Source organism: Manis pentadactyla, chromosome 15, assembly GCF_030020395.1.
Source record: "Manis pentadactyla isolate mManPen7 chromosome 15, mManPen7.hap1, whole genome shotgun sequence".
Classification (NCBI taxonomy): Eukaryota; Metazoa; Chordata; class Mammalia; order Pholidota; family Manidae; genus Manis; species Manis pentadactyla.
In genome coordinates this window covers 54779158-54803929 of record NC_080033.1, presented here as the reverse complement: position 1 = coordinate 54803929, position 24772 = coordinate 54779158, and the positions used below count along the sequence as shown (strand labels likewise).

General features: G+C 49.5%; 1 protein-coding gene across 1 annotated transcript; it reads right to left on the bottom strand.

Annotated features, from left to right (window-relative positions):
- Positions 1–249: 249 nt before the first annotated feature.
- On the bottom strand, positions 250–24705 carry LOC118918620 (uncharacterized). The gene is made up of 26 exons (XM_057492894.1): positions 24498–24705; positions 20589–20793; positions 19539–19680; positions 18747–18880; positions 18408–18666; positions 17866–17964; positions 17491–17631; positions 17283–17363; positions 16909–17053; positions 16370–16504; positions 15771–15843; positions 15116–15301; positions 14886–14974; positions 11077–11166; positions 9859–10063; positions 9617–9755; positions 9318–9451; positions 8650–8803; positions 8436–8540; positions 7696–7794; positions 7203–7340; positions 3033–3113; positions 1923–2070; positions 1118–1267; positions 888–966; positions 250–791 (listed from the first exon to the last, which is right to left on the bottom strand). Exons 1-26 carry the CDS (start codon positions 24571–24573, stop codon positions 584–586), a joined length of 3495 nt encoding a protein of 1164 aa, XP_057348877.1. The 5' UTR covers positions 24574–24705; the 3' UTR covers positions 250–583.
- Between the last annotated feature and the right edge of the window lie 67 nt (positions 24706–24772).

Genomic DNA, 24772 nt, shown 5'->3' with positions numbered 1-24772 from the left:
CACCCTTCCAGCCCGGGCAGATAACATCCGTGCAGGACTGAGCATAGCCTTGGTGCCTGAAGGGCCTGGGTTCACGTCCAGCAGTCCCCATTCATACACTCTCTCAATCTTTTGCTCACTCATCAAACATTCCCTGATTCCAGGTCCTGCCCAATCCTGGTGTGGTAGATGCAAAATGGGGTCAGGCTGATTTCTACTCTCAGAGATCTCCTCAGAGGGGGAGAGAGACACAGACATAGACACAGACAATGCTGGCCTAGCATGGGCTATGTTGTAGTGGACACAGACTCAGGGCCAGGCCCAGAGAAGGCAGGGAAGGCTTCCTGGAGGAGGGATTGCCTAAGAAGCTAGAGGAATGAACTGGAACCTGCCATGAACCAAGTGGGAAAGGCACTTCATGAAGAAGGAGTTCAAGCAAAGGCCTGAGGTGGGAAGCCAGTGATGATTCAAAAGAGCATGCCAATCATGGGGGGTATATGTGCTGTCCCTTTAAGGGGCCTGACGGCAGGTCACCTGGTGCATATTACAGTCACTTAGCAGGGGGAGAAGGAGGCTGCTCTGCGGGGACAATGCCTCCCCTGCCTCACAGCTCCTCCTGGGCCTTCTGGCTTTTCTGCTTCTGCTGCTGCTTCTGCTTCAACTGCTGGATCTTGGTTGGAAATGTCTTTTCCCAGAACTGCATTCGGGCCTCCCTGAACTTCTGGCTGACTCGTGGTGTCAGGCTGATTTCCAGATATTGCTCTGACTGGTTGAATGGGGGCCAAGAAGGCAGCCCCTCACCATTGGGGTCCCTGGGTAGGAAAAATGAAGATCAAGGCCACCTTTGTCATCCCTGGGGGCAGATCTGAGTAGTCCAGGCCCAAAACCAGGTATGCCTACTTACTCACCCTGTCCGGGCAAAGTGGGTCCACTGGGCCATCATGGTGAGGCTCAGCTGCTTCTCCTCCTCTGTGGCTTCTGGAAAGGCTATGAGAGGGAGAGAGCTGGATCAGGGTCAGGGGGGTCTTGGAGAGGATCCAGGGATCCCCTGTGCCTACTAGAGCCCTCTGTTCCTGCAACCCCGCCCCAGCCTGTTGGAGGCTAACAGCCCAGGGATCACCCATCTGTCTGTCCTCACCCAGCCTGGAGCTCTCGTTTGTGAGGAAAGGACCCCCAAACATGAAAGCAAACTCAGCGCCATGGTCAGCCTTCACCCAGTCCGGCTTGATCTTCGCAAAACAACTGGGTCGATGCTGGAACTCATAGAAAAAGACTGGGACCCCAGAGTCTGTGGAGAGGGGGCCGGACCAGAGTTAGGTGCCCACAGCCTGATCAGGTCCTACTTTTGGCAGGACAGGCTCATAGTAACACCAGTGCCAGTAGTAAGAAGGATGATGAGAGAATGAGTAGCAGCAAGCACTTACTGAGCACTTGCTGGGTGTTGAGCACCATTCTGTGGGTTTCACGTGTAACCATGTCACCATCTTAACTACAGATTAGATTCTGCTATTATCGCCATTTTACAAACAAGGAAACTGAGGCACAGAGAGGTTAGGTATCTTGCCTGAGGTCACCAAAGATAGGAACTTGGAGCTGTTCTAGGGCTATGTCATGGATTAGCCACCAGGCTTGGAGGAAGTAAGACTCTTCTTTCAGGAGAAGTACTAAGCATGGCAGAAATCACTCAGGAGTCAAATGAACCCCCGAGATCGGTGATGGGCCCTGTTGGGTGACCTCTGACAAGTCACTACACCTCTCTGAGCCTTGGTTTTCTCCCCTGCAGAGTGCCCTGCCGGAGTCACCTCTCATTACTGTGACATTGCCTCCCAGAGAGGATGCAGGGTGTGGAGGCAGCAGTGGGATGTGGGGCCATGTCACCTGCGATAACCCAGCTCTTGTGCTCAAGTGGGAAGGGTGGGGCAGTTGGACAGGAATGGGCTCACCTCGAAGGTTTCTTAGAAAATCCAAGACAGGAAAGTTTATGATAGCGTCACCCAACAACTCCTGGAAGGCCTTCCGTTTGCTTGGTATATCTGAGATGCCGCCTAGATATTCATCTGTGAGGATGGGTATCGCCTCTGGGGGCATATCCTGGGGCAGAAGGTGAGGCTCAGACCTGCTCAAGTCCCACAGCCACAGCCCACCTTCCCAAGAAGTCCCACATCTTCTAGTATGGTCTCTTTCAGGTCCCAGGGCTTAAGGGCCACGGGCCAGCCACCTGCCTCCCTTGGGGGTTCTAGGTGGTGTCTATGTGAAGTCCCTAGCACAGGATTCTGGCCTGGAGCAGGTGTTCAGTTGAAGTTAATGAGGAAGTCAGTGAGAGAACAAATCATGGGGCTCCCCAGAGCTCCAGAGAGCCAGATGAGGTGATGTGAATGTGGAGGACTCCAGGAGATCCAAGAAAGGGAAATGCACCTAGATTGAGCATTTCCCTGGTACCAGTTCCCTGGTAGACTCTTCAAATGTAGCCACTGGACCAAGAGGTTTCCTTGGGTGGGAAGTTTCATTCCCATTTACAGGTGAAGAAATGGGCTCAGAGGGGTTTGGATAACTGTGGACAAGTAGCTAACGTTGGGATTTGACCCACCTGGCTCCACATCTGGCAGTGTGATCTAAACAGTTGAAGTTTGGGAACCAGACAGAGGGGGCTCAGGAGCTGTCTCTATCCTTTACCCACCAGAAGACCTTGAGCCTCAGTTTCCTCATCTGTAAAATGGGGATGATTAAAGTTCCTCCTTCTTGGTTGTAATGAGGATTGGAGGGGATGAATGCCTGTCCTAGTGCTCCGCACAGCACAGTCTCTGGCACATAGTATGTGCTCCTTTAAGGGTGGTCTACACTGATGATGATGATGATAACCTTCATTTGAGAACCACATTTGAGAACTTCATTTGAGAACTCATGTTCAAGGGAATTCCTGGGTGGAACTAAAAGTCAGCCATTGGACCAAGAGGCTTGGTGGTAGGTGTGTAGCTTGGTGGCTGGAGGGTGGGAGCAGAGACCATGCCGGCAGCACACTCAACTGTACTGCCCCTTCCTGCCTTTTGTCTCACCGGAGTGGTCAAGAAGGGTCTCATGGTGGTCAGCAGGCTGTCCAGGTCCATCTGCTCTATCTTATCCAGGAGATCCAAGCCCTGCAGAGACACCCAGGGCCCTCTCAGCACAGCCCAATTACTGCTTGCTGCCCCACTCCCAGCCACAAGCAGGCGAGTGTGCAGAGCCCTGTGCTCATTAACTCACCACAGACAAGTGTGACCAAACTCACACGTCCACAGACCAAAAAGATAAACTTCAAAATTGGAGAGGGAGGGCACGGCACCAAATACAAAAGGCAAGGGGTTAAAAGCAATCACTGAATCTGTTCAACATTCTCATAGGACATCAAAATCCCTGGGTTCTGTAGCAGGGGCTACAGGAAAAGTTAAAATGTTGTCTTTAAAGTTAAATATTGGCTTTATGTGTTACAGTTTTAAGGGCACAGCCTTTGGGTTCAAATTCCAGCTCTGCCACTTCCTGGGTGCATGACTCAGCACCCGTTACTGTCCGGGTCTCAGTTTCTTAATCTGTAAAAGAGCAATGACAAAAACCTGCCTCACAGCATTCTTTTGAGGACTAAGCGGGTTAATATATATGAGGGCCCTGACACAGAGCAAGCACTATGGAAATGTTAGCTATTGAAATTAATTTCATGGCCACTAGGCTCTTTATTAATGTTTGTGAGAACAGGAACAGAAAATCTGCAGATGAATAAACACAAACAGTGTGTACCCCAGGGGAGAGTTTATCTTCACTAAGCATTAAAGGACTAGACCAAAGGGCACAGAAGCTGAAGTAGCAACACTTTTAAAAAATGATGATCTATAAGATTGACTTACAAAAATCAACTGTGTTTTTATACACTGACAGTGAACGATCTGAAGATGATACTGAGAAAACAATCCCATTTACAGTAGCCTCCAAAAGGACAAAACACACAGAGATAAATTTAGTAGGGGAAGTGCAAGACTTGTACATTAAAAATTGGAAAACATAATTGAAAGAAGTTAAAGACTTAACTAAATGGAAAGACATCTCATTCTCATGGGTTGGAAGACTTCATATTAAGATAGTTAGGATGGTAATACTTCCCAAACTGAGCCACAGATTCAGTGTGATCCCTATCAAACCCTCAGCTGCCTTTTTTTTTTTTCCCAGAAATTGAAAAGCTGATCATAATCCATGTGGAAATGCAAGGGATTCAGTAGAGCCAATTACTATGAATTGAGTTGTATCTCCATTAAAAGATATGTGGAATCCTAACCCCAGCGCTGCAGGATGTGACCTTATTTAAATATAGGGCCTTTACAGAAATAGTTGAGTTAAGATGATCATCACAGAGGTAATCATGAGGATAGACTCTAGTCCAGTGTGATTAGTGTCCTTGTATAAAGAGGAAATTGAACACAGAGATAGATGCAGAGGGAAGACAATGTGAAGGCAGAAGGAGAATGCCATCTACAGGCCAAAGAATGCTTAAGGCTGCTGGGTGTAAGAAAAGAGGCATAGCTTCTCTCATAGTCCTCAGAAGGAACCGACCCTTTTAACATTTTGATTTCAGACTGCTAGCCTCTAGAACGATTGAGACAATTACTTTCTGTTATTTAAACCACCCAGGTTGTGGTCCTTTGTTATGGCAACCCTAGAAAAGTAATTGAGCAATCTTGAAAAAGAAGGACAAAGTTGGAAGATCCACACTTCTCAATTTCAGAACTTACTACAAAACTATAGTAATCAAGATAATGTGGTAGTGGCATAAGGATAGACATATAAATTAATGGAATAGCATTGAGAGTCCAGAAACAAGCCTTTACATGGATGGCCAAGTGATTTTCAATAAGGATACCAAGACAATTCAGTAAGGAAAGAATTGTTTTGTCAACAAGTGAAGCAGGAACAGCTGGATAATCACATGCAAAAGAATTCCTAACTTACACCATATAGAAAAGTTAATTCAAATTGATCAAAGACCTAAAGGTAAGAGCTAAAACTATAAAGTCCTCAGAAGAAAATACAGACGTAAATCCTTATGACCTTGGATTAAGCAATCATTTCTTAGGTATGACACCAAATGCACAAGCAACATAAGAAAAAATGAATTGGACTTCATCAAAATGAAAAAGTTTTGTGTTGTAAAGGACACCATCAACAAAGTGAAAAGACAAGCCAGAGAATGGGAGAAAATATTCACAAGTCATAACATCTTGAAATAAGAAAAACTCTTAAAATTCAACAATAAAAAGGAATCATCCAATTTAAAAATGGGCAAAGGCCTTTAAGGATGGATCAAAAAGAGATAATAACAAATGCTGACGAGGATGTGGAGTAGTTGAATCCTCATACACTCCTAGTGGGAATGTGAAGTGGTGCAGCCACTTTGGAAAACAGTTCGTCAGTTCTTCAAATGATTAAACATAGAGTGACTATGATCCAGTGATTCACGTCCAGGTATATAACCAAGAGAAACTAAAACATATGCTTGTACAAAAACTTGTTCATGGTAGGATCATCTGTAATAGCCCAAAAGGTGGAAACAATAGGTCTATCAACTGCAAAATGTGGCATATCCATTTAATGGACTATTTAGTCATAAAAAAAGAATGAAATACTGGTACATGGTACCATATGGATGAACCTTGAAAACATCTTGTTAGGTGAAAGAGCTCATACAAAAAACCCACATAGGGTATGATTCCATTGATTCAAAATGTCAGAAATAGGCAAATACATAAATTTGACAGAAAGTAGATCAAAAGTAGATTAGTGGTTGCCAGGGAATGGGAAGTGACTGCTAACAGGTATGAGTTTCTTTTTAGAGTGATGCAAATGTTCTGGAATAAGATAATGGCAATGGTTGCACAACTTTGTGAATATACTAAACCCACAGAATTGTATAATTGAAAAAGGGTAAATTTTATAGTATGTAAATTGTATTTCAATAAAGTTGATATTTAAAAAATTATTGTCTGCAATTGCTGGTAAAGTTGCAATAAAACCTGTAGACTCAAGTTGCTGGCAGCAGTTCAAATCAGTGTAGCAATTTCAGAAAATGCTATGCCAGTGGCAATATGGACGAAGTGGAGAGGTCTCTTTAAAGGGCATGAATTACTTTTCATGGCTGAAGTTTTCACCAGGAACATTTAGTAAACATCTAGTTGGCCAAAGACTTTACAGTTGCACTCTTATGGATAATAAGGAGTGTGCAGGGAATGCCTGTGACAGAGATGAGGGAGCAGCCCTCTGAGCCACCCAACTCCTGAAAAACATCCTCAGCTACAAAGTCCTGGGCACAGTGTTCCACACCAGGCAGGTTTGCCCAGGTGTCAGGAGGCAACCAGTTGGGCTTTCTTTCACTGTTACACTAACAACTCTTTGAATGGCAGTGTGGGGCCAAGGCTGCCTACCAGACCAGAGCACTGCTTCCCCTTAACACTCCTCTGCCATCACACACACACACACACACACACACACACACACACACACACACACCTGGTACTAAAGCGTCTACACGGTTCATCTTTGAGTATCAAGATTGCATGAACCTCTGATCTAGCAAGCACCCAAATGCCCCTCCTGGAATTAATTCCAAAGAAATAAGTCAGAGGGCAAAAACTTCAGACATGATATTCACTGTACTCTTAGCTTAAGTGATAAACACTAGAAGTTGCCCAAATGCCAAAGGGAAGGAATGTTATGATGGGACCCTCCCTTGGTGGAAGGTTTTGCAATCATTAAAATCAATTGCTGTGAAGATGGGTAGAAGAGTGAGAATAATACGATAACTTGCTCAGAAGGAAAGCATGGTGTTGACCATCTGTATGCGGAGTTCTGGAAGGGACTGGAAGGCACTTGGGCCATGGTATCCCCCAGGGGCTGGATGTTATCTGAAACCTGAGAGTCTCAGGTAATTAATCCCTTAGGTACTGAGTCATGCTAACCAGTCTCATAGAGCCTGAGGTATAAACCAGACACCAAGGCAGGACTATGCTACAGATTGGTACTGCCCAGAAGGCCACTTTATGCGAAGACTGGGTCTCCAAGAAGGAAACTTTTGCTTTGGGGAAATTAAGCTGATTTACCTTAAACCTCTCTGAGCCTCACCTTTCTCATCTGTCAAATGGGAGTGCTCAGCTCCCAGGTGTGGTGCGAGAGGCTGGGGCAGGGCACGGGGGCCAGAGGACACTTACCTTGAGGATGAGCCAGCCAAACTCGTGATTGGTGACACCCAAGAGGAAAGGCACATGGGAGAACTGCCTGTCCCTCAGGAGCTCCTTGGGGCTCTTGGGAAAGAAGGTGCCATCAATGGCGTAGGAAGCCACAGTTCCCTGCAGGAGAAAGCAAGGCAGAAGTCCTCCCTAACAGGCCAAAGTGCTTCAAAAGATGGGATCCCAGGGGTCACCAGGCTGCAAGCCTGGATGGCTGAGCCTTGAGGGAAAGAAAGAGGATGGCGGTCACCAAGCTACAGGACTGAGGGGGAGTCAGAGACCAGGCAACAGTTCTCAGGGCCAGAGGGGTCCTCCATTCATGTCCTTGGGCTTTGTTGGGCCCTCAGCTCCTTCCACTCATGGGTGGCTGACCCAGGCCTCACCCCAGATTATTGATTACCTCTCTGCCCCACAAGTGCTGGACAGGACCCCTCTGTGCCCCTGACTACCATCATCCCCCAAGAGGTGGGCGTACCAACTTGTCAAGGGGCAGCTCCTTGCTTGTCTTCTGCCGGAGGCACCGCAACATCTCAGCCGAGGAGTCAGAGCTGCAGCCCACGGAGTCCGCAAAGCTCTGGGGACAGACAAAAGTGTCTTGCCTCTCTCTCACCCATCAACTTCCACTTCCAGCTCTCTGCCTCCCAGAGAGGGGGGGGTGCATCTGTAGGAGAGCTGGGGCAGTGACATCAGAATTGGGACCTCAAGACCGTCCAGAGACCTGCCAACAACCCCGAGAGGCCTCTTTTGCCTATGAGCCTGGGTGGTCCCCAGGCACCCCATTGTATCATAGTGTCATTATCTATGTGTGTGGCTGAGTCCCCTTTACCCCTCTGAGAACTATATTCCCAGAGCCAGTGGCATTGGTAAAGTCTTGTAGAGTGAAGGAGAAAATGAGATAGAGTTTAGAGGGGGTGGGATCCCAGCAAAGGCCAGCCTGATAGATTGGGTAAGGTGGCAGGTGCTGAGGCTGGAGCAGGGTCAGGAAGTCAGTGGGAAGTGAGGCTCGAGGGGTGGGTTCCTGAATCCTTCTGCACCCAGGTGGCGCTAGTGGTTTTCCCTGCGATCCCACAGGCAGTGTGCTGCTTTCATCTGAGTGGGTCTGTCTCTGCTGACAAGGAGTGCCCTACCCATGGCACTCCCTCTGGGGCTCCAGGGCAAGCACAGGGGGAGGTGTGGCAGTTACCTGTGGGGTAAGAGAGTGACAGAAATGCAGACCTGAACCTGGGGCCCTGAGGTAGAATCCAGTACCCTCAGTAGGGTGATGATCCCACTTTGTGCTATGGCTCTGTGGAACAGCCCTGCAGCCAGCGGGGAGAGGACCTGGTGCAGTATAGAAGACAGACAGCTGTCAGAGGAGGGCAGAGGGGCTGCGAGGTTCGAGGTTCGAGACCACAGGAGACATCCTCCCTAGCCCCCTGTGGTGACTCACCAGGGCGGAGACAATGCAGCCACCAGCAGATCCGCCAAAGATGGTGACAGAGTTGTGGTCACCCCCAAAGGGGCCGATGTTCTCCCGCACCCAGCGCAGAGCAGCCACCACATCCAGGAAGCCCCAGTTGCCAGGTGCATGCTCATCCCCAGTGCTGGGGACAGGGTGGGGGCAGTGATTAGTGAAGGCTGGCTCCCTGACAGATTTCCCCGTCTTTGCAGGTTTGCTTTGAACCAGCCACCAAGTTGCCAGACCCTCCCTTGCTCCCCAGGTCTGTGAGGCATGCATTGTATCCATATGCCCAGCACACGGGGTGGGCTGACTTGGCTGGGTAGGCAGCCTGGGCTGGCTCTCAAGTGGCTGACAGAGCTTGTTGCTCCTTGCCCCCACACCCTGCTGGGACTGTGGCCCCAGATCAGGAGCCAATACCTTCGGCCCAAAGGCCCAAGTTCTCTGTATAATTCTGGCTTTGGTTGAGCCCCTCCCCCAGGGTGGAGCTTCAGGGGTCACCCAGACAGCACAGGGGAAAGGCCCTTGGTCTCTAAACCCCTTGCTTGCCCTGGAGGTCTCCATTTGAGCTCTGGACTCCCACCCTAGATCCCCATTCCTCTCATAAATTGGCCTCTCCTCAGTGCCATCAGTGCCCTCTGCCAGGACTGTCACCTCACCTGAGGAAGCCAAGGACCCCCAGGCGGTACTGCACCGTGACCACCACCACATCCCCGTAGGCGGCCAGGGCTGACCCATCCTGGGAAGTGGCAGCGCCCATAGTCAGAGAGCCCCCATGGATCCATACCATGACCTGCAGAGATGGCCATGGGGCAGTGACCCCCAGCTCCTGGGACTGAGCTGCCCACCCAGCAGCCCAGGGCACTCACAGGCCCCAGAGGCATTATGGGAACAGGGCTGGGGAGGAGACAGGCTGGGCAGAGCTGGACAGGGAGACAGGGCTTTCTGGGCTGCACACCGGCCTCCTGGCCCCTGCAGTGGCCTCAGCTGGGCTGTAGATGTTGAGAAGAAGGCAGTCCTCTGATATAGGGAAGACCTGGTTCTTTCCGTTCAGCACAAATCTACTGTTGTTCATTTTCTCCACATCCTGCAGGCACCTGCAGGAGAGGATGAACCCAAGGGCCAGCAGGTCAGCCCACAAGCCTCTAGACCCCTACCAAGCTGCCTGCTTGCCCACCTCCCCAGGGCTACTGTACTCACATCGCAGGGGTAGTGCTGGCATCCCGCACACCCTCCCAGGAAGGTGCTGGGCGTGGGGCTGAGAACCGGTTGGGGCCCAGGGGTGCCTGGGCATATGGGATGCCCAGGAAGACATTCACAAGGTGGTCAGTGCCTTTCACGCCCACCTGCCAGCCTCGCACACGACCCAGGGTGGTGTCCACTTCAGGCCGAGCACCCTCTGGCCCTGAGGACAGAATAGAGGGGCCACGGGGTAAGTTTGCAGCCTCCATGACAGGGAGGGGTGGCAAATGGACTCGTTAACATTTGCTCTTTGAGTACCTACTCTGCCAAGGCCCTGTGCTGAGCACTTTCCACACAGCACTTTGACTAACCTTCCCAGCAAGCTTGTGATTACCCTCCATTGTCTCCTCCCAGCTTCAGCATCAGCACCACTCTCCTCCAGGCCAAACCAGCCCCGACCCCCCGAGTGAAGGGACCAGGCACTTTGGGGACCCACAGACCAGCTGAACCTCAGACTGCTCCATCTGCTAAGTCAAGCGTAATAACCCTGTCTTTTTAACCCTGGAGGGACTGCCCTGCCCACAACGAGCCAATTCTTAAACAACAGACCGGGAAGTGTGTCTCTGAAATGCAAATCAACCAACCCAGAGCCCACACCCCTGCCACCTCCTCTATGGAGTGCTCACATTCTCTGCCACTAACCACCTGCCCTAATCACCCCAGGGCCAGGCACCAGACAAGCTGGTGCAGCACACCATGCCCAGAGCCCACTGAAATACCCAAACTAGCCAGTCCTAAACCTGCTCAGCCTGCCTCGCTTGTTCTGTCCCAGGAAACAATAAAGACTCCTGCCTACATCTGCCTACCCCTACTCCTACCAGACCCCATGCTTCCCTGCATTCTTCCTGTTTCTAGGGAACCATGAGTAGACTACTCCTTCCACAACAGTCATTTCTGTGTCTGTCTTATTGATGAAAATAAATCTCGGGTTTCCTTAAAACATGACAATCATGTCCTCTGGCTGGGCTGGGCTGCTCTGGAGATCACACATGACAGCGAGTGCAGAGCCCCTGCTCAGAGAGAAAGCACACCCCCGGCAGTCCTCCAAATTGAGGGCTCCTTCCCCCAGCAGGCTGCCCACCCCTCCCTGTCCCTACCTCACTCTTGCCCCCTCCCACTAAGGCCCCCAGCAGCCCCCAGGCCCCCACCTCTGCAGGTCCTGCAGGTGTGTCTTACCAGCCATTGCAGCAGGGAATGGCAGGAGCAGACAGGCCACCCAGACCAGGACCCTAGATGTAATTCTTACCACTGTCCCCATGCTCCTCACTCACAACTGACTGTGGGTAGAAGTGAAACAAAGTGGAATGAAATCCTTGCCCTTTGGTACAGCCAGTCCTGAAATGGTTATGTTATACCACCTGGCTGGTGGCCAGCCCAGTGAACCAGTGCCTGGTGCCCAGGCTAGTGGAGGTAGAATGAACCTGGGAGAGTGCACTGCAGGGGTCTGAATGATTTGACAACCCAGGCAAGGGAGCTTTGCACCCTGGTTCAAATACAGATATTTGCAATTTTGTGCAACTCCCACATCTCTAGTCACAAAACTCTTTCATTACCCCAGCAAAACACCCTGTACCGTACCATTAAGTAATCACTGTCTATTCCCACCTCTATCTCCTCACCTCCCACCCACTACATCCATCCCCTGATAATTTGATAATCATTAATCTGATTTCTGCCACTATGCATTTACCTATTCTGGATCTAGTACGTAAAAGTAATCATTCAATATATGTGACCTTTTGTCTGGCTTCTTTGACTTAGCATAATGTTTCTGAGTTTCATTCAGTTTGTGGCACAGAGCAGTGCTTCATTCTTTTTTATGGCTGAATAATATTTCACTGTATGTACAGACTACAAATTTGTTTATCCATTCATTCATTGATGGGTGTTTGAGCTATTTCTACCTTTTGGCTACTATGGATAATAGTGTTATAAACATTTACACATAAATTTCTGTGTGATCCTGTTTTCTTGGCTATATACTTAGGAACAGACTTGCTGGTCATACAGTAATTCTATGTTTAACATCTTGAAAAACTGACAAGCTCTTTTCCACAGCATCTGGCTGGTGCTTTTATAGAGTGTTGGGGCCTTTTAGGCCTTAGCAGCACTGCCATGGGGCCTCAGGACTGAGGGTACCTGGGGGGTATGTTGGCGGTGACTTGCTCATGTAAGCCCAATCTCTTGGAGGACCCTCAAGCATCAAGGCAGAAGCAGGGCACACTATCCTCAAAGTGTCCCTGAGACTTCTGGGCATGAAGGAGTTACGGTCTGAAGGTAGGCATGATGGAGGAAGGAGACAGGAAGATTCCTATTAACAACTTAAATCCTACTCCAAATCCCTGAAAGATGTGACTTGAGAGTCAGACAGCCTGTATTCAAATCATGGCTCTACAAAGTGCTAGCTGTGTGACCTTGACAAGCTACTTCACAGCTCTGGGCCGAATTTTATTATCCATAAAACAGATGATAAACAGGAACTGTCTCACAAGGCTGAAGTGAGGTTACACGTGTGAAAACAGGAGGTATGGAACCAGAGCCCACGGAAGCCTGTTCTTGCCAGGGCAGGGGTCTGTCGGCATATCTGTCTCCCTGCTGGCTTGGGAAAGCCCCTACCCCAAGGGAGGGCAGGATCTCAGTGCCTGGGCCTCAGGGTCAGGAACATGGCTGGCTGGGAGCGAGGGGAGTGGGGATGAGAGGATGGGTGGAGAATGGGGCACTGGCAAACATTTGCTAATTTGAACAGTTGGAAGTGCTGGTGAGGAACAGTGTAAGGTCATGCCTAAACAAAATGCCAGATCCTCTCCTGGGGTTCCAGCTGGCACCCAGAACTGGAGAGCCTTTAGGATCAAATTTCTGTCCTGTGAAAAATAACCAGTTCAAAGTTCTGAGTCCTCTTTTGTTGCCTCTCTAGCAAGGCCCTTCCCTCACCCTGAACTTTGATCCCCAGGCGTGATGGGGGAGGAGGGGGAGCAGGGGGAGGGAGAGAGGAAGAAGGAGATATGGAAATAGGAAACCAGCTGCAGTGAGATACCACTACACACCCACTGAAATTGATCAAATGTAAAAGACTGATAAGACCAAGTGTTGGCAAGGATATGGAGCAATTGGAACCCACATATATGGCTTATGAGGATGCAAAACTGGCATAGTCATGGAATACAGTTGGGCATTTTCTTTCAAAGTTAAACATAAACACATAACCCAGCAATACCACTCTTAGCTGTTTAGCCAGAAGAAATGAGACTGTATGTCCATACAAAGACTTGTTCATAGCAACTTTATTAAAAACAGCCAACAAATAGAAATCACTAGAATACCTATCACCGGGTGAATGGGTAAAATCTGGCATATTGCATGCGGAGTATTACTTGGCATTAAAAAGAAAGACCTACTGGTTGAATCATAAAAACTTTATGCTAAGTGACAGCAGCCAGTAAAAGATTATTCCATTTCTATGACATTCTAGAAAAGGCAACTATAGTGACAGAAAGCAGTTTGGTGGTTGTGTGGGTCTAGGGTCAGGGCAGTGACTGACTGCAGAGGGGCCTGAGGGAAATTTTTAGAGCAATAGAAGCATTCTAAAACTTGATGTGATGGTGACTCTATGTCTTACACATTTACCCAAATTTATCAAACTGTACACCTAAAATGGATTAACTTAATTGTGCAAATTGTTCCACAATTAAACTTTAAAAAAATTACTAAAACTAGACCTGGGAATCCAGTTTGGAGGAGTATACTATGCATCTGCAGGAATGCAAAATGTACATGCCACAGGTGCTCAATTAATGCTTTCAGGATGCAGGGGAAGCATTGTGGGTCACCAATTGGTGTTCACTGAAAGGAAATCCCTTCCTTCTCCCCTGGCTGTGTCAGGCCAGATGGGCAATGAAGGAATCTCCAGCCTTCGTGCCCAGTTTCAGGGGAGACTCTATGTTATGCTGACATGCAGTGGAGGGAAAGAAGGGGGACTTTCCTCCTAGAAATGTGTCTGGAGAGGGCAAGTTGGTCAGAGGTAGGGGAATAGAGGAAGTCCTAAGTCTATGAAAGAGGGATCGTCTCTTAGTGACAGAGAGAAAGTGCTTTGGGGCAACAGAGAGGCAGCGTAAACACAATTTGGTACCTTTGCATGCTGAGATAAAATGTAAGGGACTGTTTCTTTTGGGGGGGATAAGGTGGAAGAAGAAAAGTTTCGGGAACACAATGAGTAAGTAGAAAAACTAATCATGTGAAACAGTCACTGAGTTGGGAGATGTTCAGCAGAGAAGGTGGAGGTTGGGGGACAGCGAGGTGGGCAAAGGGAACTCTAGAAGGCAAGACACCTCCTTGGATGGGTGAGGGGACAAGAGTCTCTTTTCCTGGACCTTCTGGCCCCTCAATCCTACTTCCAGAAAACATACCACAGATAAATATCTTCATGTATATGCTACAATTATGTAAAGTTTGGACCCTATAGGGTGCAGAATCACTGAGAATAAAGGCATATTTCAGGAGGCAGGTGACTGAGGAAACCGCATGGGTCTCCCAGACACTTCACAGCTGGCCTAGGCTCCAGAGGCCCATAGACAAGCCCAGTCCTGCTTCTAACAAAAAATGAAGTTGGTCACCACCTCCATGGGACACAGATAAGTGAGTGAGTGGGTTCTTTAAATGTGAATGATAGATGGCACTTAATCTAGAGGGACAATGGGTGGGGACCTTTATATTCTTAATAGTTGGTAGCCTTGGTGGCTGAGGTCTCAAAGTCCCGAGCTCCTGGTGTCCAGAATTTCTATTGACCACTTACAGGTGTGAGAGCATATGGGGCTGAGAGCTACATGTGGGTGATAGTTCCCAAAGCACTCTGCTTCAAAGAGAGAGAAGAGATGGTGGGGAGGTGGTGACGTGAGGAAGGGAGGAGGAGGCCTGAAGCCCAGTGGGGTACTGGGCAAGGTAAACTTCTACTGGGGTTTGCCCATCCACAGCTTCTTGGGAGGATTTACCGAGTGCGTCTAACAGGAGAGGACCCATGGGGGGCTTGGCAACATCACACAGTAGGTTCTTAATAAATCTTTGCTGGCTGGCTGGCTGGCTGGTTGGAGAAATACATGAATGGCTAACTGGATGAAAGAAAAAACCAGTGACCCTCAGTGGGTGCGTGTGGGCACATCTGTCAGAACCAGACCTGCATTCAAGCCCACCCCTGACCTCCTCATGCCCAGACACAGGGAGCTACAGCTCTGGGTGCCTCTCCTCAGCCCCTGTTGGTTCCTGGATCTTCTGGAGAAGGGTCTTTGTCCAGAACTGGAACTTGTGGGCCTTCAGGGCTCGGCCCACCGAAGGCTGCACATTCAGCTGCAGGTATTGCTCTTCTTGGTCGTACACGGGCCAGTGGGGCAGATCCTCACCGTTGGGGTTCCTGTAGATATGTCCCCCCAAGCAAGGTCGTGTGAGAGTCACTCTGACCCCTACTGAGCTGAGACCTAAGTGCCCCAACTCAGGGCAGGCAAGACACCAAACATCTAGGTTTGGGGAATACAATGGGGAGGTTTCCAGATGTAGGAAAGAAACTACCTCCCACTATAGTGTTATCAGCTCCACTGGAGTGGGGGCGACCTGGGCTGTTTTGTCCTTTCCTGTCAGAGGGAGGCCATGGGAGTAACACAGCACTGTTACATGTGCCCCCAGCCCCTGCCCCAGGTCACCCAGAGATGGACCAAGAATCCAGCACCCACAAGGCCCCTCTTTGTCCTGTGGGTCCTGGAGCTAGGGAAGGAACCACCATGTAATTAAGGATGCATGTATGCTGATGAGGTCACCATAGATAAGGGGAGCCCCGGATGGATTCAAGATTCCCATGGAGATTGAGGTGAGGTGTGACATCTCACCCATTTCGAGCAAGGTTGGCCCAGTACTTCATCATCTTCCTGCTCAGCATCACCTCCTCCTCAGGGATTTCAGCTGCAGAAAGCAAGAGGACAAGAGCTCAGATCAGGGCCAACTTGGGTCCAGCCCATGGGCCTCACCCCACCACACTCGCCAGGGGTAGCTTTCCCTGGCCCCTCCCCTGGTCTCCGAGGCCTGGCTCTCTGCCAGCTCCCCCTGAGGGGAGCCAGCCTTCTCTGTACCCAAACTAAGCTCATTCCTGACCTAGAAGGCTCCCTTCTTCCTTTTGACACTGGAAAGTCGTCTAAGAAACAAATGTGCCTTTGAAACCCTCCCCACTGCATCCACACCAGATACCAATGGTTGGAGTAGGGAGAGGCGGAGGGAGCACATGCCCCAGTCTAAAGAATCTTGAACTAAAATTCTAGCTTAGTCTTTCTAGTGGTAAGACCTGGGACACCTAATCCCGCCCTCTCTTTGAGCCTCAGTTTCCTCATCTGTACAGTGAGGGAAATTACCCTCACACAGGGATCCAGCCAACATCCCATCCCATATCCTGGGAACAAGGTGCCTCTGAGGGACCCCACCCAGGAAGACTCACCAGAGTTCCTCCAGAATGTTCCAAAGACAAAGGGAATCTCATCACCATGGTCTGCCCTCACATGGGGTGGCTTGATGTCCTTGAAGAAGCTGGGCCGATGCTGGAATTCATAGAAGTAGACAGGGGCAAGCGAACCTAGAGGGGTGGGATGGACAGGCCATAACATGGTGTCCCCCGACCCCCAAGACTTTCCTGCATCACCCTTGGTGACAAGATAGCTAGGTCCAAAGCTTGTTGGAATCTGGACAGTGGGGGGATGGGATCTCATGCTGGAGCAGGGGCAGTGGGAAGGACCTGGGTTCAAATCATGACCTTGGAACTTCTTAGCTATGTGGTCTTGGGAAGTCACTGAATCTGTTTCCTCACCTGTAAAATGAGGGAAGTGCCTGTCTCTTAGACTAGCTATGAGGGTTTACTGACATGAGGGACATTAAAAAAACAGGTGTGGGTCAGGACCTGAACGCCAATAGACCTCACCTGGAACCTGCAGCTCTGTGCTGCCCCGTTGCTAATCTGGCCTTAGTTGCAGGTGTACTCACGCTGAAAATTTGCTACTTGGAGTGCAGGGATCACGAAGACAGCATCCTCCATCACCTCCTGGAACTGGGCTTTGAGGGCCTGGGGGTCCTCACTGTCCCCCATGTACTCCTCCATCAACAGGTCACCAATCTCAGAAGGCAACATCTAGCCAGGGTGGATCAGGAATAGTCATGTGAGGCAGGCTGGCAGGGGCAGGGAGGCAGCAGAGGCAGGCTGGGGAGATGGCTCCTGGGATGGAACAGGGAATGGGGGGAAGGTGCCAAGCTCTAGGGTGACCCTGGCCTTTGCTCATAGGGGACACTGCATGAACAGGATATCTGGAGTTTCCCCTGCTCTGGGACAGGAGAGGGGCCCCTCTCCACTGGGTCCTCACCATCATTGCTAATACTTCCTGTAGAGCAGCCTTCGTGGTCCCTCTGTCCATTTCTTTCTGAATTTTAGAGATGTTCATGAACTGTAAAGAAGCGGAGTCTTGAGTTGGGGGTAGAATGGGCCTGGAGTCACAAACTCCTGAGCAAACCTCTCCCTGCCACCCCCAGCGATAGGTATCCCAGCACCTTGGGCTTGGGGCTGGGCCTCACCATGGGGATGAGCCAACCATACTCATCATTGTTGACACCAATGATGCTGGGAACAGGTTGAAAATCAGCAGAGGCCATTAGCTCCTGGGGGTGTCTGGGCAGGAAGGTCCCATCTACCACACCGGGGATGATCTTGAAGGGCTGGGGGGACACACAAGTTCAGCTCTGATGCCCTGTGAGTGCTATCCACCCCTTCCTGGCAGGATGCTCACACATACCCAGGCTCAGCATGCCCTGGCCTTGATTTCCTGTCCTGGGCTATGAGGACACAGAGGCATGGAGATGAAGCAACTTGCCTCTGGTGTGTGAAGGGCCTACTGCCCGACACCTGTTCGCCCCCGCTCTTCACACACACACACATCCACTCAGCCCAACCTTGTTGATGTCTAGAATCTCCTCTTCACTCTTGCCTCGCAGGCAGTCCACCAGGGCCTCTGAGTCAATCTGGCCACAGGCAGATGGGTTGACCACCATCTGTAGAGATCAGGCAGGGGCTGGCTCACCTTCAGTGTAGGGGAGAGGCATTTTCCTAAGGCCCTAGTTGGGGGCAGGTGCGTGCTAAATCTCACAAAGTATTGTGCATGGATTCCTGCAGTTTTGACATTGTTCTAACTTCACTGATGCTCAGAGGTCTTTGCCAGAGGGGCCATCCCACCTGCATAGACTGTTCCATCCATAATGGAGACATTTAGGACAGCAGTTTTGGGTGGAGCAGAAAATACTCAGCTTCTGCAATGCAGAGGTCTGTAGAATCTGACACTTGAGCCCCTCAGCGATCCCTGGGTAGGTGGCAGTTCCCTAGGAGCTTCAATGTCAGGGGAGTCCCTGTTATCCCCATTAAATAGATAGAGTAATAGAGGCTGAGAGGTAAGAGAAGAGGTGGCAGGACTAGGTTTCCAACATTTGGGGGCACTCACTGCGGAGACCATGTCAGATGAGTTGGCAAGGAGGCCGGGCAACAGGGCCACACCACTCTCCATGATGGCACCGTGGAAGAGTCCTTGGGACATGGGGGACACCATGTGTGAAGATACACTTGTGCCACCTGCGGACTCACCAAAAATGGTGACACGCCCAGGGTCGCCTCCAAAGTAGGCAATATTCTGCTGGACCCAGTGTAGCGCGGCCACTTGATCCAGGTAGCCCCAGTTGCCAGATGCATGCTTGTCTCCAGTGCTGAGAAGTGGCAGGGATGGGGGTCAAGGGGTTGTCCTGGCTCCACTAAGCCCACATCGCCCAGCCTAGCCCCGTCTTACCTGAAGAAGCCCAGCACACCCAGGCGGTACTGGATAACGACCACTACTATGTCCTCAAAGGCTGCCAGTGCAGAGCCATCATATATGGAAGCCATGCCCATCACCAACCCGCCACCATGGATCCACACCATCACCTGGGGAAACGAAAGCACAGACACCATGTGGCTCCCACCCAGGCCAAACCCCACCAGGGCTGCTGTCTAGACTAACCACCACTTTGGGTCTATCCAGCTAATCACAGAGACAAAACTCAAATAGGACAGCATAGTGTCTTCATGACCTAGGCTGAAGGTGAGCCAAATTCTATTAGGAAAATTGGGTCTCCCGTACTTGGAGGCCTGCTGCATGTACCAAAGCCTGGCTCCTTTTCTCCCAAAACCTTCTCTGAGGTACAAAGAAAAGGGGCATCTCCCAAATCATCTCATATGCTAATTAATTAAAAATATCCTCCATTCTCATTGGTCTAACAGATAATCCATGGCTGGGGTCTCTGACCACCTCATGAGTGCAGCCCTCGTGCACCTGAGTGGGTCTTCTGGGCATGAGTTGGTTGGTTTAGTCCTGGGTCCAGCCCAGGGCCACATCTTCAGACCTCTGGGAACAGCAAGAGTTGTATGACTCTGTGCCTAGGGATCAGTCACCCATACTGGGTAAGAAGCACTCTTGGACCTGATAGTGAGAGGCTTCTCAACAGGGTCCATAACTGCAGTAGGGCCCAATCCGATCTTTTCCTTTCTAATCTTATAGAAGAAATGTCTTTCCACAGCTAGCTCGCTGTGGCCTGGCACTCACAGGCAGGTTGGAGCCCTCGTGGGTGTGGGCAGGTGTGTAGATATTGAGATACAGGCAATCTTCAGACATGGAGGTGAACAGCAGGGTGTGATTCAGCAGGTACTGAGCAAGTGCATCCATGAGAGTGATGTCTTGCAGACACCTGGTCACCATGGTAAGCAGTCAGTGGCTGTGGCCAAAACCAGTTTCTGGGCCCAAATTGGCTTCCAGCCTTCCTTAGTCCCACTTCCCTCAATAACCTATTCATACATAGTCCTTCTCTAGAGTCCCTCTGTACCAAGTTACAGGACACAGTCTCTAGGGAAGCTGGGATGGAGCCCAGTTTTCCAGGGAGGCTTCAACATTATGAGGGCCTTAGATACCAATCCTTCTAAAGCTGGGAAATCTTAACTCTTGGGAGTCTCTATGAGAACCATTGGTTGCATGTGTTGGCATTCACCACATTCACAAGACAGGCCTGGAATAAGGGAAAAGCACACATACATGCACTGCCTGAATGAATGGATGCTAATTTCTTATGAGAAGGGCAGTTCCTCATCCCAAGTCAGATTCTCAGGGAACCTCATCACTCCCACACAGTTTCCAGTTGTAAGAACATACACATGCCCCTTGCCCAATGCCACCTGGCCCTGTCAGTTGGCACAGTGACTGTGCAGATCGGGGGTCCCCCAATCCTCAGGGATCTTCAGTATCTGCTGCTGGGATCAGGGGTTCCTACAAGGTTCATGGAACCAACCCAAACCTCCCCTGGAGATACCCCCCTTGGTGGCAGAGAACACTAGGCATAACTAGAACCTCAAGAGATGTGTGTCTCTGCTTATCCCTTCATTACCTGGAGCTAACACCCTTTGAGTGCCAAGACCCAAGCCTGGGAAGGTTACTCCAACCTTCGAACGCTCAGTGTGCTCACTGGAAATGAATGTGGGAATCCACCAAACTCAGGGGGAAAACTGGCTGTGGGGGTTTAGACAAAATGACAACTGCAGCCTGGCTCAGAGCTCAGAGTACCCTCTACTCCAGGACCTAAAGTTCCCTGGACCCCCTGCTTACATGGCTGGGTGGGATGTCCCATCCTTTACACCACTCCAAGATTCAGAGGGCTCAGGGGGTGCAAATCGCAGCAGCCCTACAGGTGGCTTAGCAAAGGGAATTCCCAGGAAGACGTGGATCCCCACATTGGTACCCTTCATGTGGACGAGGCTCCCCTTCACCTGCCCCATGTGTGTGGTCCGGATGGGGCTGGCAGACTCCTGGCCTGTGAGCAGAGAAATGGACATCAGAGTTGAGCCTACCCTACCAGTTGCCCTCCTATCCTCAGTTCAGTCAGTGGACCCTGATTTACAAACACTGGCTTTAACAAATTTCCTGCCTGGAACCTTGTCCCCACCTCCTCACATTACTTTGTTGGGTCTTGCCCCAGCCTTTTCTACCACACTCAGTGAGGCTCCTTGGGGATCAGTACCATGGTTTAGTCCCTGGAGCTTCAAAAATGTCATATGAGCTTGGTGGGGTGTGAGTGTCCTTTTTACTGTGTGTATAGGACATATTTGGGTCATATGAGGCAGTATGAAAACTGTGGGAATTCGACAGACAAGGTTCCTGTCCTCAGGGATCTCATGCTCTAGGTGGCAAGAAATGACACAGAGGAAGCATCCTTCAAACAAAGAGTGATGTTATGAGAACCATAAAAGATTGTGAAAAGCTGTGCCTAGAATGTAAAAAGTGCAGCCTGCTCTCCTATGGGGATTAGGGAGGGAGGAAATGATTGAAAGTCACCTAACAGAGAAAGTCGATATTCCTAATAGATAAAGAACTTCTGCAAATGAGTAAGAAATATGTCTACTGTGTATATGTGCTGAAAGAATATGAAACGGTGAAAGAATGTGTTTCGACAGAATAAGGAATACAAATAAATGGTTCTTAAACAAATGAAGAGATGTTCATCTCACTCATGCTAAGAGAAAGGTACATTGAAATCTGACTATGATGTCAACTACTTATTTTGTCACAAAAAGTAGGATAATCAGACACTGTATATTTTCTCTCAGAAGTCCACAGCACCATATATGAAGTCATCTTGCTCAAAAACAAAACAAAGCAAAACCTAAAATCTGAATCTGATTAAGACTCTAGGATATAAATACAAGTTTACAGGCATACGGGGGACAAAGTAAGGGCTAAAAGACACCACAGGGATGTAATCGGCAAAACCCAAACTCTGGGATCTTCTCCAGAACAATTAGACTGTTTTCTTCAACACAACAAAATTACAAAGAAACTGAAAGAGATGCAGAGGAGGAATCTCAAAATTGAGACTCACGAAACACATCAAAAGACTGATACTGACAAATATTGGTAAGGATATAGAAAAAAATGGAACCTTCATATATTGCTGGTGAGAAGGTAAAACGGTGAAGGTGCTTTGGAAAACAATCTGGCAGTTGAAAAGGTTCAACAGAGTTCCCACATGACTCAGCAATTCCACTCCTAGATATAAACCCAAGAGAACTGAAAACAAACGTCCACACAAAAACTTGTACACAAATATTCACAGCAGGATTATCTATAATAGTCCTTAGTAGAAATGATCCACATGTCCATCAACTGATAAATGTGTCAATAAAATATATCATATCTACATAATGGATATTACTTAGCAATAAAAAGAAGTACTGAATGTACTATGACATGGATGAACCTTGAAAATATTATGCTCAGTGAAAGAAGCCAGTCACAAAGGACCACATATTAGATGATTCCATTTATATGAAATGTCCAGAACTGGCATATCCACAGAGACAGAAAGCAAACTGGTGGTTGCCTGGGCTGAGGCTGGAGATTGTGGTTGAAGGGAAAAGGGAAATGATATGGTCAACTCTGTGAATATCCCAAAAGGCATTGAATTATACACTTAAAATGGGTGAATGGCATGCTATGTGAATTATATCTCAAAGCTGTTATTTAAAGGAAGGAAACACATCTACCGATTTTTAAAGTATAAACCTTATTTGAATCCTGATTTTAAAAAACTATCCAAATATCATTTATGAGATAATACAAGAACATTTGACTAGATATTTGACTACATTAAGAAATCATGGTATTTATATATATTCCTTTTCTTTAAGTACAACATGAAAAAATTACAGATGATATGATGTCAGGGATTTGCTTCAAATAATGGGGCAAGGGAGAGGTGGTAGTCCAGGCAAAACTAGATTGCTCAAGTCTTGATACTTGTTGGGTTTGTTACATCATCCTCTCTACCTCAGATGGGGAGTCCCTAGTGTCGTGTGGTCCCAGGCAGCCCACCCTCTCTGTGCCTCAAGGTGCAGGAAGATATGCAGTCAGGTTTCCAGTTCCCCTGGTACTTTTAATCTCCACTGGCTCCCACCTCCCTGGTTCTTTCCCTCCTGCAGGCTCAGGTTCTCCCTCCACAGAATTTGGCAGATCTGGGCCTGGTTGCATAATAAAAAGTAAAAAGCAAAATAAAAAACCAGCCTCAGAGATCTACACAATCCTACACCTATCAGATTAACATGTATCAACAAGCTTGATGCCACCTGGTGTGGGTGAGGCTCGAGTCAGCGGCCACTCACAGGCTCCACAGAGAGCAACTGAAGAATGTCTTTCCAAGTCAAAAGGCCCGCTTCTCTTCCCATAACACGCGGCTTACACACAGCTCCTGGCCAGGTGAGATGTCTGTTCATGAAATGGTGAGATGTCTGTTCATGAAATTCACTGTGGCCACTGGCCTCCGATGCTGATGTTTATTACAGCAAAGGACAAAACCTGTTCAAACGTCCCTGATCAGAGGCCGGTTACATCTACATCTAGGACGGCTCCTCCTTGCAGAGAAGCCCTTCCATAAAATGGTATGTGGAGGCTCTACCATGTGAGGGTATGGGGAGATCACTCCCTGTGTCAGAACGTGGAAATGCCTGCACCTGTCCATTCTTGGGTTAACTCCCAAGCAGTATGTAGAAGGCCCTGGGGACCTTCATGGTCCCTGTGAAGAAGCCAGGACTGGGTGGGACAGGAAAGGGCCACACCCATCACCTATGTCCTCTTTTAGTTTGTCAATTATTTCTTTCAGAATGTGGGGCCAATCTAAAATATTAACACTTTTAAAGGGAGAGGCCAGGGGGATTAGTGTATTGTTTTGTTGGAACATTCCCTTGACCTCAACCTGGTTAGTGGCAAGTAAGGGGTAAGCTCCAGCGGGGTGTGGTTAAATGCAGACAGCTCCAGGGCGGATTGGACTAGGAAGGGGGTGCGCAGTCAGGTATAACAGGCAGGTCTGTTTTGGGTTAGGGTATCATGCCAGCGGGAGTGGGCACAGGAGCTGCAGAGGCCCTAGGCACCATGCTACATAGCTTAAACTGATGAGGGCCTGGAAGCTGGCACAAAGCGCAGTTCACCTTTGCCCTGGAAACCAAGACGCACCCTCGCCGGGGAACAGTGGGGCTTACAGAAAGACAAGGCAGCCTCTCCCATAGGCTTTAGAAGGCTTAAGTAGCCGAATTCATTGAGGGCCAGTAACCTTGCGTGGGGCCTTTTTGGATGGGTTCTCAGTGGTGCCAGAGCGCCCCTCTGGACAAAGACGATACTCACAGCCAAACCGCGACGGAAAGATACTGTTACACCACCGGCGTGCGGTGTCCGGTCCAGCATAAACTCTAGGAGGGAAACGTCCCTAACACCCCCCAGTCCCGTCGGTCCTCAGAGCCCCGCCGGCTTGGCTCCCCCCTCGGTGTTGTGTGACCTCAGAGGGCCGCTTGCACCTCAAGCGGCCCACCCCAGGAGGTTGCGAAGCATCGGATCCGGGGCTCGATTCTCGCGCTGATTCTTCACCGGCTCCCACCTCCCTGGTGCCCTCTCTCCCGCAGTCTCACATCCTGTCTTTGCAGAATTTGTCAAGTTCGTCTCAGTCCCTGTCACCCATCGAGGGACGCTCACCCTGGCCCTGGATGAGAAGCAGCAGGAACCCACAGGTCACCGCGCTCAGCCAAGCACAAAGTCTGTCCAGCCGCATGGTCTGCTCGCCACAGATCTTTTGCGGGTGTGTGTGCGCTGCCTTCGGGCACGCGGCTTTTCACAGAGAGGCTGCCCAGGGGCCCACGCAGCTGCCGACCGTGGAGTTTAGATCTGGGCAAGGAGTAGAAAGGGGCGGGCCGGGAAGGGTTGGGGATAGGCGGGTCTGGGAGAAAAGGGGAACTGAGCAGGCGAAGGCC

Excerpts from the sequence above, each read along its gene's own strand:
- LOC118918620 (XM_057492894.1), bottom strand. The coding sequence starts at position 24,573 with ATGCGGCTGGACAGACTTTGTGCTTGGCTGAGCGCGGTGACCTGTGGG. Across the intron at positions 17,632-17,865 it reads AGATTCTAGACATCAACAAG|CCCTTCAAGATCATCCCCGG; the intron begins GTTGGGCTGAGT and ends GTGTCCCCCCAG. Across the intron at positions 9,756-9,858 it reads GCCAGCACTACCCCTGCGAT|GTGCCTGCAGGATGTGGAGA; the intron begins GTGAGTACAGTA and ends CCTCTCCTGCAG.